This window comes from Oryx dammah, unplaced genomic scaffold, assembly GCF_014754425.2.
Source record: "Oryx dammah isolate SB20612 unplaced genomic scaffold, SCBI_Odam_1.1 HiC_scaffold_21, whole genome shotgun sequence".
NCBI lineage: Eukaryota > Metazoa > Chordata > Mammalia > Artiodactyla > Bovidae > Oryx > Oryx dammah.
The window spans coordinates 28455636-28473098 of record NW_024070205.1 but is presented as its reverse complement, the minus strand read 5'-3'; the positions used below and the strand labels follow the sequence as shown (position 1 = coordinate 28473098).

Here is a 17463-nt window from a genome sequence, read left to right as displayed (position 1 = left end):
CACATGGCACCGTGATGCTTCATGCTATTAGAAAAAAGCCTCCAGGGGACTCAGGAGAGGTAGCTTTTAATCCTGGCTCTGGGTCTATATGACTGATACCTAACCTTGGGGAAGTCACTGAAACTCTCCGGGCCTCAGCTTATACAATGATAGGGGTGGTCCCAGGGACCTCTATGAAAAAACTTAAGGGCGAAAGGGGACCTGTGATTAATGAGCAGCTCCTTGGCAGAAATTAAAAACAGAAGCTCGGAAAGGTAAAGTCAGTTGCAGTTAGCATTTGAACTTGGGTCCATCAAACCCCAAAGCCTTTGCTTTTGATTTTATTCTGCAGAGCTTCCTCATGAAAGCAGCGAGGAATAATGGCCGACAGAGGGCGCTCTTCCCGCTAGACATGACGTCATGACATTGCAGGGACAGAGGACAGTATCCAGGAGCCACACGGGAGTGTCTAGTTGGACTGGGGACAGGGCAGAACAGGCTAAAGGGAAGGCCAGTCACGGGCAATGATAGGGGTGGGAGCTCCTGCCAACGAGTCAACAACAGCTTCATGGAACAACTCGGCACATTATTTAGGGCACCTCGCTTCCGTTTTCATTCTCGCTATTTCCATCAGTTTTGCCATATACTTCAGAACAGAGAAAGACACGATTTATACCTTTGGGTGGTGAGGGTTTCCTTACTCAGCTGCTTTATGAGAACACCGTCACTGTGACTAGAACAGCTTGTTTCTATACCTCCTTTCCCAGAGTTCAGGAAGCACAAAGAAAGGCAACTACCAACAAAACGCACAGTATGGCAGGCTCACCTGACTTTGTGACTTCAATTTCCCACACCTGGTACTGAGACTGTATATTAATCAATGGTTGCTTCAGGGCACTGCAAACGGCCCTGCAGGTAATGTCCCGCACAACCCCAGGGGGCGCCATCTACGTGGACTATACTGTGAATGGTGACTGTGGAGTAATACTTCCATGAAAGAGCTCTGATTTACAGAGCATGGTCCTAGGCATATGCTGGCTGCTGATGTACTTTGTCAAACGAGATTTTCCTTATATTTTTCCATCTTCTATGTTATTCTATGGATAATTTATCTGCAAATATATCTTTCTGCTAGTCGGGGGAAGGCTTGGGAGGTTTGCTGTCCAAAGGAACAGTTACAAAGGAAGCATCTTGGCTGCTACATGCTGGTTCGCTTGATTCTAACTAAAGTTGAGGGTGGGGACTTCCCTGGCAGTCCAGTGGTTAAGACTCCATGATTCTAACGCAGGGGATGCAAGTTTGATCCCTGGTCAGGGGACTGTTATTAATAATAGGATCTTACATACTTGCCGTGCAGTGCAGCCAATAAATAAATAAAACTGAGGATTTTCATGTGTTTATCAGGTGCCAGACGCTGGACTCAACAATTTACATTCATTGCCCACTTAATACCACAGTTGTTCTGGGTGGTAGGAACTATATTACAGAAATGGGGACCGAGGCTTTGAGAGAAATGACTTGGGTGTGTCCAGTATAAACGCCAGTACAAGAGCAGGGCTGGGATTGCTCTGGAGTCAGCCTGGCCTCGGGCATGTTCCCTAACCACGTGACAGCTGCAAACACTTCTAGACTCCTAACCCAACCCACCCCACCCTCCCCAAAGAAATGATGCCACAGTCCGCTCTCGTGACCGTCACCACAGAGCCTGAAACAAATGTTCTCATTTGGGAACTCTTTGTCAGGAAAAGAACAGTTCCTATCACACTTAACCTGGGTGATACCAGGGCGGTCCTCCTGGGAAACTCTACCCTGGGAGTAAACACAGCACCCTCACCTGGGACCTGCCAATCAGTGGGAAACAAGAACATCCAGGAAGCATGATGACTTCAAAGAATTTCTTAGAAAAACTAGACCTTAAAATGTTTTCAAAATTCTATTTGTTTATGTTTGGCTGCGCTGGGTCTTCATTGCTGCGCATGGGCTTTCTCTAGCTGCGGTACGTGGGGCTTCTCATCGCAGGGGCTTCTCTTGCTGCAGAGCATGGTCTCTAGCGCTCCAGGCTTCAGCAACTGTGGCTCGTGGGCTCAATAGCTGTGGCATGCAAGCTTAGCTGCCGCGCAGCATGTGGAATCTTCCCAGACCAGGGATCAAACCCATGTCCCCTGCAGTGGCAGGCAGATTCTTAACCACTGGACCACGAGGCAAGTTCTGTATCTCAAAATATTTGATGAGAGATGCTCTTCAATACCTTTCCTTTTCCCCCCTCTTTCTCTTCTTTTAAACAGTTCACACTCTGAGTTATTAGCAAGTGGAATTCATAGGAAAATGTTTATCAGACCATAGGCTGCCCTCAGGTAGGCCTTGCGAAGGACCCCTCCACGAATAACAGCTTAGAGGATGCAAGTTTCTCAACCTGGGGACTCACCAGCAGAAAGCATTTTTGAGAAGATGAGATGGGGGAAGAGTCCTGCAAAGTCACCTGGGCACAGTCAGGGAAACACCTCTGCAGGCAGTCACTGGAGGAATGAAGCAGGGCACAAGTGAGTGTAGAAATGAGAACTGAAAAAGTTCGTGTATGTTTGAGTGACCGTGAAAGTTTGCTTTGCTCTTTGAGGCTACTCAAAGAGTAGCCAATTGAGGCTACTGCTCTAGCTAGCAACAGACTAAGTGGTTTTCTCCCTCTCTTTATCTGCAAGTGGGGATAGTGTTTCATTCGTGCTGACTAGCTGTATGACCCGGGGAAATTACTTAACCTGTCTGAGTTTTGGATTCCTTGTCTGTAAAATGGGGATCGTGGGAGAACCCAAGTCATGGGTTGCTGTGAGCATGAAATAAGGGAAAGCAGGTGAATTGCTTAGCACAGTGCTGTCCACGTCAGTGATTCCTCCTGCTGCCGTACTGGTTTTCTTCTTACAAAGCATCTTCTGCCTTCTCATCTACTCAGGGTCAGAGATTGTCATCACTGTTCCCCATGCTTATATAACAAGCACCTCGTAAAACAGAGTCCCCTTTCCATATCTGTACACCCGTGTTCATAACAGTCTTACTTGAAATGGCCAAAAGGTGGAAGCAAATGGCCATGGATGGACAAACGAACAAACAGAATGTGGGGAATACACACCATGAAACATTATTCAGCCGGAATGAACCTCGAGGACATCACACTAAGTGAAATAAGATGGTCACAAGAGGAGAAATCAAGTAAGATTCTACCTATGGGAGGTACCTAGAATAGTCAAATTCATAGACACAGGAAGACTGTGGGAAGGGAGGAAGGAAGAGGGAGTTTTTATTTGACGGGTGGAGAGTTTCAGTTTGGGAAGACGAAGAGTTCTGGAGTCGGATGGTGGTGGTGGCTGCGCAACAGTATGAATATATTCAATGCTACTGGACTGTACTCTTAAAAAAGGTGAACATGGTAAACGTCACATTTTACCACAATTTTGAAAATTAAAAGGCAAACTGAAAAATGAAGTGCCACCGAGGTTTCCCGACATTTGGGGTGATAGAAAAGGATGAAAATGTTCTGAAAGCAGGTTGTGGTGATGGCTGTACATGTAAATGTACTAAAATTGAACTAGACACTTAAAATGGGTGAAGTTTATGTTATGTAAATTGTCCTTCAATGATATGGGATGCTGTTAAGCTATAGGAGGAAATGGCAGCCCACTCCAATATTCTTGCCTGGAGAATCCCATGGACAGAGGAGCCTGGCCAGCTACAGTCCATGGGGCTGCAAAGAGTCAGATAACACAGAGATTGAGCATGCACACACAAAGCTATTAAAAACAAGCAAACAAACACACACATGCTGTGATCCAGAGGAAACCTTGGGGGATGCAGGATTTGTTCACTGTCTTGATTGTGGTGATGTTTCATAGGTGTACACATATGTCAAAGCCCATCCAAGCACAGATTTAAATGTGCAGTTTATTGTATGTTAATTATATCTCAGCAAAGCTGTGTTTTTAAAAGGCAGCATAGTATTCCCTATATAAACGAACTCCTTACGATTTATTAAACAATGCCCCCTTTTGATGAAGATTTAGGCTTCAAATTTTATGCCCCTATAAATGGTATTTCAATAAATATCTTGGTGTAGAAAAAAAGAAAAAAAATGCAGATATCATTTGCTGCCTCCTTCTCCCTCTCTCCCACTTCCTCCCCCTAAAGGCAAGCCAGAAAGTCAAAATTTCCCAGGGAGTGTGCCTGGGAACCTGTAATTTTACTGAGCATTTCTGAAAAATTCTTGTAATTAGACATGTTAGGGAAATATTGACTCAAACTTCACAAACTTGGATTTTCAGACTTGGGGGTCTGGAATCCCTTTTTCTTTGACCCCTAAACAACTCTATAAGTGTTCCATACAAATGATTCTAAATTTAGGTTTCCCTACTGTTGGGGGTGAGCTTGAGTGAATACATATTCCCAGGCCCCACTCCCAGGGAGGTTGTATATGGTTGCCAGATTTTGCATAAATAAATAAATGAATAAATACATAAATAAAATGTAGGGTGCCAGTCAAATCTGAGTTTCAGACAAACACCAGATAACTTCTTTTAGCATAGGTGGTTCCTTGCAATATCTGGGACACACATGTATAAAAAAACACCTGTTTTTTAACTGGGCATCCTGTATTTTATCTGGGAACCCTAAGTATGAGTCCTCAGGCCTGGGCTGAGCCTCAGATCTGCACTGTGGGTCTGCTCCCCACATGGTTCTGATGAGGGGATCCCTAGAGCCCGTGTAGAGGATCCTTGATTAGATCAACACATCAGGGTCAGGAGCCCCTCCTCAGGGCGGCCAGAGGTCCCTGGTGTATCTCACCAGAGAGCACCTTTAATGCTGGTCCAAGGAGGAAAAGGAGGCTGAGCAGCGGTAGAAGAAAACTGCCCCAGATCTGCAAAGCCGAACGTGATGGATGTGGTGGCACTGCCCCTGAAGCCCGAGGGACGCTGCTGATCTCAGAATGAGTATTCAGGGCTGCCTATGGGACCCACACCCTAGGAGTCTGTCCAGAGTCTCTAAGCTTTGTTTATTTATATCTAGTCTCGTCCCAGAAAGGAGTTTACATCTAGGGGGTCTCAGTCCCTGCAGCACTCTTGGTGGTGGGGGTGAGATGAACACACTGTCTCTCTGGGACACACACGACAGGTGTTTACTGTGTGCTCCCAAGGACCGGGCACAGGGCTGGGGGTTTTGCAGTTATAACCATCTCTTTCCGTCCTTGAGACAAGCCTGCAAAGACATTACTGCCATTGGTCCCATCTGTAGGTGAGGAAATGGAGGTTCTGAGGGGTCCAGTGGCCTGTACAAGAGCACACTGAGTGGGCCAGTGGCAGAGCTGGGGTTCTGACCCAGGCCTGTGTTGCTAACCACCCTCCATCCTGTTTCCCCACTGAGCTTTGATGGGCGAGTTTTGGGTTACGTTCTGATTAACCTGAGGCCATACTTTAGGTCCTGATCCAGGAACATTTCTGATCCAAGGTGTGAGGACAGTTACCAGGTATGGAGTGTCTATTTCCACCAGACACTGATTTTGACTTTTTACACATAGATACTGAAAGGTTATGGTCATGAGCGGTAACACTGGGATTCGCTGTTTCCAGAGGAGAGGAATTCAATCTGGGACCAGAGATGAGACTTGACCACTCGGAGCTTTTGTGTAGCAAAGTACATGTACACCCGTGGCTGATTCATGTCAATGTATGGTAAAAACCACCACAATATTGTTAAGTAATTAGCCTCCAATTAAAATAAATTAAACAAAGTATAAAAGGGATAGAGAAAGCTTCTGAAACAGACATCAGAAGGGGACAGAAAGAGGGCCCCCTTGCTAGTTGTTGGCAAGGCATTTTATACCTGTTAGCAAACTGCTCGGAGAAGGCAATGGCACCCCATTCCAGTACTCTTGCCTGGAAATCCCATGGATGGAGAAGCCTGGTAGGCTGCAGTCCATGGGGTCGCTGAGGGTCAGACACGACTTAGCGACTTCACTTTGACTTTTCACTTTCGTGCACTGGAGAAGGAAATGGCAACACACTCCAGTGTTCTTGCCTGGAGAATTCCAGGGATGGGGGAGCCTGGTGGGCTGCCATCTATGGGGTCGCACAGAGTCGGACATGACTGAAGTGACTTAGCAATAGCAGCAGCAAACTGCTAATTAGATAAAAGAAACACCTCAAGACTGAGAGTTGCACCAGGCCCCTCTCCTACAACATGCATTTTGAAACAGCATTGGAACAAGAGGAGTCATCTCTGGGCATCAAACAATTGACATGAATCTTGAAGAAAGGCATATTCCAAAGCAAATACATAGTTTCATTAACATAGCTTAAGAAAAACATTTCCATAAGAAAAACACATTGGTTAGTTCAAGGTTTGAGAAAAGTTAAGTTCAGGCAGAACCAGGTGTCACCATGAAACACAGGATTAGAAGAAACCTCCTTTAATTTTGTATTGTTGTTCAGTCACTCAGTTGTGTCTGACTCTTTGGGATCCCATGGACTGCAGCACACCAGGCTTCCCTGGCCTTCACCATCTCTGGGAGCTTGCTCAAACTCATTTTCATTGAGTCGGTTATGCCATCCAACCATCTTTATCCTCTGTCGTCCCCTTCTCCTCCCACCTTTAATCTTTCCCAGCAACAGGGTCTTTTCTAATGAGTCAGTTCTTCGCATCAGGTGGCCAAAGTATTGCAGTTTCAGCTTCAGCATCAGTCCTTCCAATGAATATTCAGGGTTGATTTCTTTTAGGATTGACTGGTTGGATCTCCTTGCAGTCCAAGGGACTCTTAAGAGTCTTCAACACCACAGTTCAAAAGCATCAATTCTGTACTCAGCCTTCTTTATCATCCAACTCTCACATCCATACATGACTCCTGGAAAAACCATAGCTTTGACTAGAGGGACCTTTGTTGGCAATGTCTCTGCTTTTCAATATGCTGTTTAGGTTTGTCATAGCTTTTCTTCCAAGGAGCAAGTGTCTTGTAATTTCATGGCTGCAGTCACCATCTACAGTGATTTTGGAGCCCGAGAAAATAAAGTTTGTCACTGTTTCCCCAACTATTTGCCAGGACGTGATGGGACTGGATGCCATGATCTTAGTTTTTTGAATGCTGAGTTTTAATTTTGTAAAGCGAAGGGGAAAAAAGTCTACCACTTGCAGTTTATTTCCTCCTGCCGCTCGGGGACCTCTGGCCTTCCTAACAAGGCTGTTAACCCTTTCTATACTCTCTCAATGCCCTCCACTGTTGATAACACCCAGACCCAAGCATGCAAAGAACCCTGGCTGAGGTCTCAAAGCTAGGAAGTTGTAGAGCACTGATCTGCCTAAAAACGAAGCATCCATCTCTGCATCTTCAAAAGCACACACCTGCTTTCCATCTCTGCTTGCCAGCTTCACTTTTCAGGAAAATGCACTAGTTCTGGGCTGGTTGCTAGGCAACTCTTGCCTGTAATTCTGAGAAATTCCCAGTAGAGGGCGCTGGGATTCGCTCCTCCCTGGGACCCACCAGATGGGTCTGACCTTCACAGAATTGGATCCTGTGGCTGCCAGGGTGTGCGTCAGTTCAGTTCAGTTCAGTCTCTCAGTTGTGTCCGACTCTTTGCGACCCCATGAATCGCAGCACGCCAGGCCTCCCTGTCCATCGCCAACTCCCAGAGTTCACTCAGACTCATGTCCATCGAGTCAGTGATGCCATCCAGCCATCTCATCCTCTGTCGTCCCCTTCTCCTCCTGCCCCCAATCCCTCCCAGCATCAGAGTCTTTCCAATGAGTCAACTCTTTGCATGAGGTGGCCAAAGTTCTGGAGTTTCAGCTTTAGCATCATTCCTTCCAAAGAAATCCCAGGGTTGATCTCCTTCAGAATGGACTGGTTGGATCTCCTTGCAGTCCAAGGGTGTGTGTAGCTGAGGGCAAAGTGATGCGCTCTGGACCACCTCCATCTTTGGCCACATCTGAGCCCCGAGCTGCACAGAAGGTACCTCTGCCCCACAACCCCCACCCCGCAGGGGCCTGGACTCACCGAGGCTGGGTTTTCGATGACCAGTTCGTAGGTCAGCCCTCCAGTGCCGAACCTCAAGAGGTCTCCCGGTAAGAGCTTTACAGCCACGTTCTGAATGTGGCACTCATTGACAAAGGTGCCGCTGCGGGAATTGAAGTCCTGGAGAACAAAGCTGCCCTCAGCCTCATTATATTCGATGAGCGCGTGATGGTTGTCGATGTCTGCAGACTGAAATGCAGGAGGGGGGACAGTCAGAGCCAGGAAAATTGGAATAATGAGGGGGGCCTTAATACTTACTAGTGGTACTGACACTGGGTGCCTCAATGTACTAATGGCTTCATCTGACTGGATGGTCATTGCAGTCCTCCTTTTAAGGAGGCTGCTGAAGTTCAGAGAGGTTAAGTGACTCACCTAAGGCCACACAGCAAGTGAACAGAGGGCCATGGGCTTTGTCTGACACCAGACCCAGAATAGGTGCCCAAGTTGTTGGACAGGGAGTCAGCAACCACAGAGAGGCAAGAGGGAACTTGGGGGAACTGGTCAGGAATTGGCCAGTCTGTATTTCTATGATCCCACGTGAGTATACTTTGGGTTGTCCCAAATGGCAAGACAGCAGAAATGGCCCAACACAAACCAGAAATGTCAGTTGGCAAGTGACTCAACTATTTACTGCAAGTGTTAAAGTGAAGGGGAGGTTTTATAATGATTATTGTTTTCATTTGTTTGTTCTATTCATTTTTTTTGTTTGTTCTATTCATTTTTAGAAAAACACGTTTTTTCTTAACAATGCAGAAAATGAGAGCTAGAGAAAAACATAAAAAAGACATTAAAATCACTTAGACTCTTGTTCCCCAGAGGCAGGCACTGTCTGAACACAGCGATTCACATCCTTCCAGTCTTTTTCCTATGTTTACAATCTTTCTATTTATTAAATTTTATTTTCTCATCTTTTTCTTTTTTGTTAATTTATATCCTACTAACTTATTTATTTTTGGCATGGCATATGGGATCTAGTTCCCCCACCAAGGATCGAACCGGTGCCCCTGCTTTGGAAGATCAGAATCTTAACCATGGGACCACCAGGAAAATCCCACAACAGGTTTTATAACTACTTTTTAAAAGCCTTGGTTTTCCCATGTGATTAATTATTTCTAGTGCTTCTTAAAAGCTAATCAGAATTTATCTAACCAAAGATGATCTGGTTTTCAGTAGGGGCCCTGGTGTGACCACACTGCACCCCAAAGAAAGGGATTTCAGACAATGAACTGGCAGGGGGAGCAGAGGGCTCCTATGCAGTTTCGCTTAAGAGGGAGAAAACTCAGCCCCAAGGAAGAAATATCACATTCCACCCGCCTGGGTGCCCTGGACTATGGGCTACAGGGCATATGTGAAGTTTTCTGTCTTTTCAGCACACTGCCTATGAGCCATCCACTCCAGCCTGAGACTTCGCAATTATTTTCTAAGTTAATTCTTCTCAGAGTGCCTCACTCAACTTTCATACAGAGTACTTGGACTTAGAAATCTATACTAACATCCCACTTATATTATATATACATCCCACATCTTCACAATAATCCAAAGGGGCACTGCCTCATTTAAACATTTCCCTGGTGGCTTAGACGGTAAAGAGTACACCTGCAATGCGGGAGACATGGGTTCGATCCCATGAGAAGATCCCCTGGAGGAGGGTATGGGAATCGACTCCAATATTCTTGCCTAGAGAATCCCCATGGACAGAGGGGCCTGGTGGGTTACAGTCCACGGGTTGCAAAGAGTTGGACCCGACTGAGCGACAGAGCACAGCACAGATAGTTGATTTACAATGTTGTGTTAGTTTCTGGTGTATAGCAAAGTGATTACATTATACACACACACCTATAATATATATCCTTTTTCAAATTCTTTTCCATTACAGGTTAGTACAAGATACTGAATATAGTTCCCTGCACTATGCAGTAGGTCTGACAGTTCCTGACTTTTTAGATGAGGAAACTGAGGCACAGAATGATGAAGTGTGCCCACAGTCACCCAGCTTGACTCGCATGGCTTTGTACCCAGGTTTGCCTGAGTACTTTGCAAACTCCTACCAATCACTTTGACATTTAAATATTGAAACACAAGAAGAAAGCAGGAGTAGCTACATTAATTTCAGATAGAACCGACTAGAGCAAGGAAGGTTATCAGGGATAAAGAGAGGTGTTACATTATGATAATGGGGTTGATTCTCTAAGATGATGTAACAGTCCTTCATTACATGTGCCCAACACAGAGCATCAAAATATTGTAGACAAAAACTGAGAACTGCAGGAAGAAACAGACAAATCCATCATGACAGCTAGAGACCGCAGCATCCCTCTATCAGCAGTGGGCAGATCCAGCAGGCAGAGAATTAGTAAGAATAAAGTCGAACTGAACAGCACTGTCAATCATCTGATCTAACAGACAGCCACACAACTTCATGCAACAACCAATCACACACCCTTCTCAAGCTCATGTGGAACACTCACCAAATAGACCACATTCTGGGCCACAAAACATCAACAAATGTAAAGAGAATAGAAATTATGCAAAGTATGTGCATACCAGACCACCTGACCTGCCTCTTGAGAAATCTGTATGCAGGCCAGGAAGCAACAGTCAGAACTGGACATGAAACAACAGACTGGTTCCAAATAGGAAAAGGAGTACGTCAAGGCTGTATATTGTCACCCTGCTTATTTAACTTCTATGCAGAGTACATCATGAGAAACGCTGGGCTGGGGGAAGCACAAGCTGGAATCAAGATTTCTGGGAGAAATATCAATAACCTCATATATGCAGATGACACCACCCTTATGGCAGAAAGTGAAGAGGAACTAAAAAGCCTCTTGATGAAAGTGAAAGAGGAGAGCGAAAAAGTTGGCTTAAAGCTCAACATTCAGAAAACTAAGATCATGGCATCTGGTCCCATCACTTCATGGCAAATAGATGGGGAAACAGTGGAAACAGTGGCTGACTATTTTTCTTGGCTCCAAAATCACTGCAGATGGTGATTGTAGCAATGAAATTAAAAGATGCTTACTCCTTGGAAGGAAAGTTATGACCAACCTAGATAGCATATTAAAAAGCAGAGACCTTACTTTGCCAACACAGGTCCATCTAGTCAAGGCTATGGTTTTTCCAGTGGTCATGTATGGATGTGAGAGTTGGACTATAAAGAAAGCTGAGTGCCTAAGAATTGATGCTTTTGAACTGTGGTGTTGGAGAAGACTCTTGAGAGTCCCTTGGACTGCAAGGAGATCCAACCAGTCCCTCCTAAGGGAGATCAGTCCTGGGTGTTCATTAGAAGGACTGATGTTGAAGCTGAAACTCCAATACTTTGGCCACCTGATGCAAAGAGCTGATTCATTTGAAAAGACCCTGATGCTGAGAAAGATTGAGGGCAGGAGAAGAAGGGGACGACGGAGGATGAGATGGTTGGATGGCATCACCAACTTGATGGACATGGGTTTGGGTGAACTGCAGGAGTTGGTGATGGACAGGGAGGCCTGGCATGCTGCGGTTCATGGGGTTGCAAAGAGTTGGACATGGCTGAGTGACTGAACTGAACTGTTTTCAGACCACATTGGAATTAAACTAGAAACCAATACCAGAAAGATAGATGGAAAATCCCCAAATATTTGGAGATTAGACAACATATTTCTAAACAACAGATGGGTCAAAGAGGAAGTCTCACAAGAAATAAAACAAATTATCTTGAGTTAAATGAAAATGAAAATACAAGCTATGAATATTTGCAAGATGCAGTGAAAGCAGCTCTTGAAGGGAAATTTGTGGCATTGCACACACATATTAGAAAAGAAGAAAGGTCTAAAGTCAGTAACATAAGCTTCCACCTTAAAACCTAGAGAAAGAAGACCAATACCAGCCTACCACAAGCAGAAGAAAAAAAAAAGCAATGAATGAAATAACAAAACAGGAAAATAACAGAGAAAAGTCAGCAAAATCGAGAGCTTTCTTTTTTAAAAAAAAATCAATAAAATGGACAAATCTCTACCAGGATAATCAAGAAAAAAAGAGAGAAGATACAAATTACTAACATCAGAAATGAAAGAGAGGCCATGATCCCATGGACACTGAAGGGATAAAAAAGGAATATTATGAATTCTGAGGGGCTTCCCACGTGGTACAGTGGTAAAGAATCCACCTGCCACTGCAGGAGACGCAAGAGATGCGAGTTCCATCTCTGGGTTAGGAAGATCCCCGGAGTAGGAAATGGAAACCACTTTAGTATTCTTTGCCTGGAAAAATCCCATGGACAGAGGAGTATGGTAGACTACATTCCATAGGGTTGCAAAGAGTCGGACATGACTGAGCGTGCACGCAATGCATGAATAATTCTATGTCCACACATTTTATAACTTAATGAAGTGGATCAATTCCTTGAAGGACACAATCTGCCAAAACTCACACAAACAGAAATAAATACCCTGAATAGACTCATATCTATTAAAGAATTTGAATCACTAATGAATAACCTTTCAAAAATGGAAAGTACCATACCTGGGTGGGTTCACTGGAAAATTTTACCAAATATTAAGGACAGATCATGAACTCCTTATTGCCAAATTCAGACTTAAATTGAAGAAAGTAGGGAAAACCACTAGACCATTCAGGTATGACATAAATCCCTTATGATTATACAGTGGAAGTGACAAATAGATCCAAGGGATTGGATCTGATAGACAGAGAGCCTGAAGAACTATGGATGGAGGTTCGTGACATTGTACAGGAGGCAGAGATCAAGACCATCCCCAAGAAAAATAAATGCAGAAAGGCAAAATGGTTGTCTGAGGAGGCCTTACAAGTAGCTGAGAAAAGAAGAGAAGCAAAAGACAAATGAAAAAAGGAAAGATATAACCATTTGAATGCAGAGTTCCAAAGGATAGCACAGAGAGATAAGAAAGCCTTTCTCAGTGATCAGTGCAAAGAAGTAGAGGAAAACAATAAAATGAGAAAGACTAGAAATCGCTTCAAGAAAATTAGAGATACTAAGTGAACATTTCTTGCAAAGATGGGCACAATAAAGGATAGAAATGGTATGGGCCTAACAGAAGCAAAAGATATTAAGAAGAGGTGGCAAAAATACACAGAACTATATAAAAAAGATCTTCGTGACCCAGATAACCACGATGGTGTGATCACTGGATTGGAGCCAGACATCCTGGAATGTGAAGTCAAGTGGGCCTTAGGAAGCATCACTATGAACAAAGCTAGTGGAGGTGATGGAATTCCAGTTGAGCTATTTCAAATCCTAAAAGATGATGCTGTGAAAGTGCTGCACTCAACATGCCAGCAAATGTGGAAAACTTGGCAGTGAGCCAAGACTGGAAACGGTCAGTTTTCATTCCAATCCCAAAGAAGGGCAATGCCAAAGAATGCTCAAACTACAGCACAATTGCACTCATCTCACATGTTAGCAAAGTAATGCTCAAAATTCTCCAAGCCAGGTTTCAACCGTACTTGAACTATGAACTTCCAGATGTTCAAGCTGGATTTAGAAAAGGTAGAGGAATCAGATATCAAATTGCCAACATCCGTTGGATCATCAAAAAAGCAAGAGAGTTCCACAAAAACATCTACTTCTGCTTTATGACTACGCCAAAGCTTTTGATTATGTGGATCACAACAAACTGTGGAAAATTCTTCAAGAGATGGGAATACCATACCACCTGACCTGCCTCCTGAGAAATCTGTATGGGGGTCAAGAAGCAACAGTTAGAACTGGACATGGAACAACAGACTGGTTTCAAATTGGGAAAGGAGTATGTCAGGGCTGTATATTGTCACCCTGCTTATTTAACTTATATGCAGAGTACATCATGTGAAATGCCAGGCTGGATGAAGCTCAAGCTGGAATCAAGATTGCCAGGAGAAATATCAATCACCTCAGATGTGCAGATGACACCACCCTTATGGCAGAAAGAGAAGAACTAAAGAGGCTCTTGATGAAGGTTAAAGAGGAGACTGAAAAAGTTGGCTTAAAACTCAACATTCAGAAAACTAAGATCATGGCATCTGGTCCCATCACTTTGTGGCAAATAGATGGGGAAACAATGGAAACAGTGACAGACTTTATTTTCTTGGGCTCCAAAATCACTGCAGATGGTGACTGCAGCCATGAAATTAAGATGCTTGCTCTCTGGAAGAAAAGCTATGACCAACCTAGAGAGCATATTAAAAAGCAGAGACATTACTTTGCCAACAAAGGTCCATCCAGTCAAAGCTATGGTTTTTCCAGTAGCCATGTATGAACGTGAGAGCTGTACCATAAAGAAAGCTGAGCGCCAAAGAATTGATGTTTTTGAACTGTGGTGTCAGAGAAGACTCTTGAGAATCCCTTGGACTGCAAGGAGATCCAATCAGTCAATCCTAAAGGAAACCAATCCTGAATATTCACTGGAAGGACTGATGCTGAAGCTGAAACTCCAATACTTTGGCCACCTGATGTGAAGAACTGACTCATTGGAAAAGATCCTGATGCTGGGAAAGATTGAAGGCAGGAGGAGAAGGGTTCGACAGAGGATGAGATGGTTGGATGGCATCACCGACTGGATGGACATGAGTCTGAGCAAGCTCTGGGAGTTGGTGAAGGGCAGGGAAGCCTGGCATGTGGCAGTCCATGGCATCGCAAAGAGTTGGACAGGACTGAGTGACTGAACTGGAATGAAGAATGATAGCAGTTCTCTATAATCTCTTTTGGAAAATAGAAGAGGGAACATTCCCTAACGCATTCTGTGAGGCCAACCTTACTCTAATACCAAAATCAGATAAAGATATTACAAGACAGGAAAACTGTAGACCAGTTCTTCCTTTCCAGAAAGATGCAAAATCCTCAACAAAATATTAGCAAATTGAATCCAATAACATATAAAAAGAATTATACACCACAATCAAGTAGGATTTATTCCAGGTATGCAAAGATTTGGAAATCAATGTAATCTATCACATCAATAATGTAAAGAAGAGCAAACACATTGCCTTATCAGTAGATTGAAAAAAAGAGCATTTGACAAAATTTAATACCCATTCATAATAAACCTGGTGGGTTCCCTCATGGCTCAGATGGTAAAGAATCTGCCTACAATGTGGGAGACCTGGGTTCAATCCCTGGGTTGGAAAGATCTCCTGAAGGAGGGCATGGCAGCTCACTCCAGTATTCTTGCCTGGAGAATCCCCATGGACAGAGAAGCCTGGATGGCTTCAAGTCACGTGGTTGCAAAGAGTTGGACACGACTGATCGACTAAGCACAGTACACATGATAAACCAACAAACCACCACCACAACTCTTGGGAAATTAGGAAGGAAGGGGAACATCCTCAAGCTGATAAAGTACATCAATAAAAACCCTAAAAGCCAACATCATACTTAATGGTGAGAAGCTAAAAATTTTCCAATTAAAATCAGGAATAAGGCAAAGATGTCCCCTTTCACCACTCATTTTCAACATTGTCTTTTATGTCATAGCTAATGCAATAAGAGAGGAAAAGAGAATAAAACATTATAGATTGGGAAGGAAAAAAAGTCTTCTTTGGTGAGGTGTCTGTTCAGATCTTTTGCCCATTTTGTAGACTGCATGATTGCTTATGCAGAAAATCCCAAAGAATTGACAAAAAGCCCTCCTGGAACTAATAAGCAATTATAGCAAGGTTTCAGGATACAAGATTAATATGCAAAAGTCAATTGGTATCTTATAAACCAACAGTGAACAACTGGAATTTGAAATTAAAAACACAACACTGCTTAACATTAGCACCAAAAAAAAAAAAAAGAAAGAAAGAAAGAAAGAAATGCTTAGGAATAAATCTAACTATAAATTTTATTCACTAAGTATAAATTTATTTATTCAAATAAAATACTTTGCTATATGAAAAAAGCTATATGAGGAAAACTACAAAATGTTGATGAAAGACATCAAAGTAGTTTAAATAAATGAAGAGATATTTCATGTTTATTTGAAATTCCTTAATGACATATGATATTTAACATCTTTTCATATGCTTATTTTACATCTGTATATCTTTTAAAAAATATTTATTTATTTGGCTGTACCAGGTCTTAGTGCAGCATGCGAGATCTAGTTTCTTGACCAAGGACTGAACCCAGACCCCCTACATTGGGAGCCCAGAGTCTTAGCCACTAGACCACCAGGGAAGTCCATGCATATCTTCTTTGGTAAGGTGTCTCTTCAGATCTTTTTCCCAGTTTTAAGTTGGGATGTTTGTTTTCTTATTGACTCATTTATTATTTTACACTGAGGCAACACACTCCAGCACTCTTGCCTGGAGAATCCCATGGACGGAGGAACCTGATGGGCTACAGTCCACGGGGTCGCAAAGAGTCGGACACGACTGAGCGACTTCACTTCACAGTGTTATTTACTTTCTGCTATACAGCAAAGTGATTCAGTTATAGATATATACAGTCTTTTAAAATATTCTTTTCCATTATGGTTTATTATAGGATGTCGGATATGGTTTCCTGTGCTATATGGTAGGACCTTGTTGTTTATATATTCTATATGTAATAGCTTACATCTGCTAACTCCAACCTTCCACTCCATCCCTCTTCCGACCCCCGTCCCTTGGTAACCACAAGTCTATTCTCTATATCCACCAAGACTCATTTATTTTGGATATGTGCTTTCAGCATCTTTATTTCTAATTGCTTATAGCATCTGTATTTGTAATTGCCATAAACTGGAAGCAACCAAGATATCGTTTAAAAGGTAAATGAATAAACAAATTATGGTACATCTATACTATGAAATATTAGTGATTAAAAATAAATGAGTTATCAAATCACGAAAAGACATGAAGGAATCTTAAATGCATATTGCTTAGAGAAAAAACCTAGTCTGAGAAGGTCACGTACTGTGTGATTTCAACTGTATGAAATTCTGGAAAAAGTAAAGATTATAGGGACAGTAAAAAGATCACTGCTTGTCAGGGGCCCAGGGTCTTGAGGAGAATAGGGGATTTTAGGGCAGTGAAATTATTCTGTATGATACTATAATGGTGGAGACTTGTCACCACACATTTGTCAAAACCAAACAATGTACAACACAAAAAGTGAGTCTTAATGTAAACTATAGACTTAGTTAACAATAACACATCAATATTGATTCGTCAATTGTAACAAATGTACTGCACTGATACAAAATGTGAATAATAGGGGAAACTGTGTGTTGGGTGTGGTGGGATATATGGAAACTCTCTGTATTATCTGATCAATTTCCTGTAAACCTAAAATTGTTTGAAAAAAATAAGGCATTAAAAAAACATGAAAACACATTAGTTCTTTGGAGAATGCCACCCATATCATCGTCATCACCATCCCCCTTGATCTTTGTGTCCTATGGACCTTTAGTATTTCCCATGAGTAAGAGAAATTCTGAGTGTTACATTTTGCTTTTCTCTTCCCAGGCTTCACTACTTTC

General features: G+C 43.0%; 1 protein-coding gene across 7 annotated transcripts in view; it reads right to left on the bottom strand.

The window, feature by feature from the left end:
- FHAD1 (forkhead associated phosphopeptide binding domain 1) overlaps positions 1-17463 on the bottom strand; it is a 160490-nt gene that overhangs the window by 120641 nt on the left and 22386 nt on the right. For all 7 annotated transcript variants that reach the window (XM_040263983.1, XM_040263984.1, XM_040263987.1 and 4 more), the window contains exon 3: positions 8006-8212. In XM_040263983.1, the coding sequence (XP_040119917.1) occupies positions 8006-8212 (207 nt within the window). The remainder of the gene's footprint in view (positions 1-8005; positions 8213-17463) is intronic.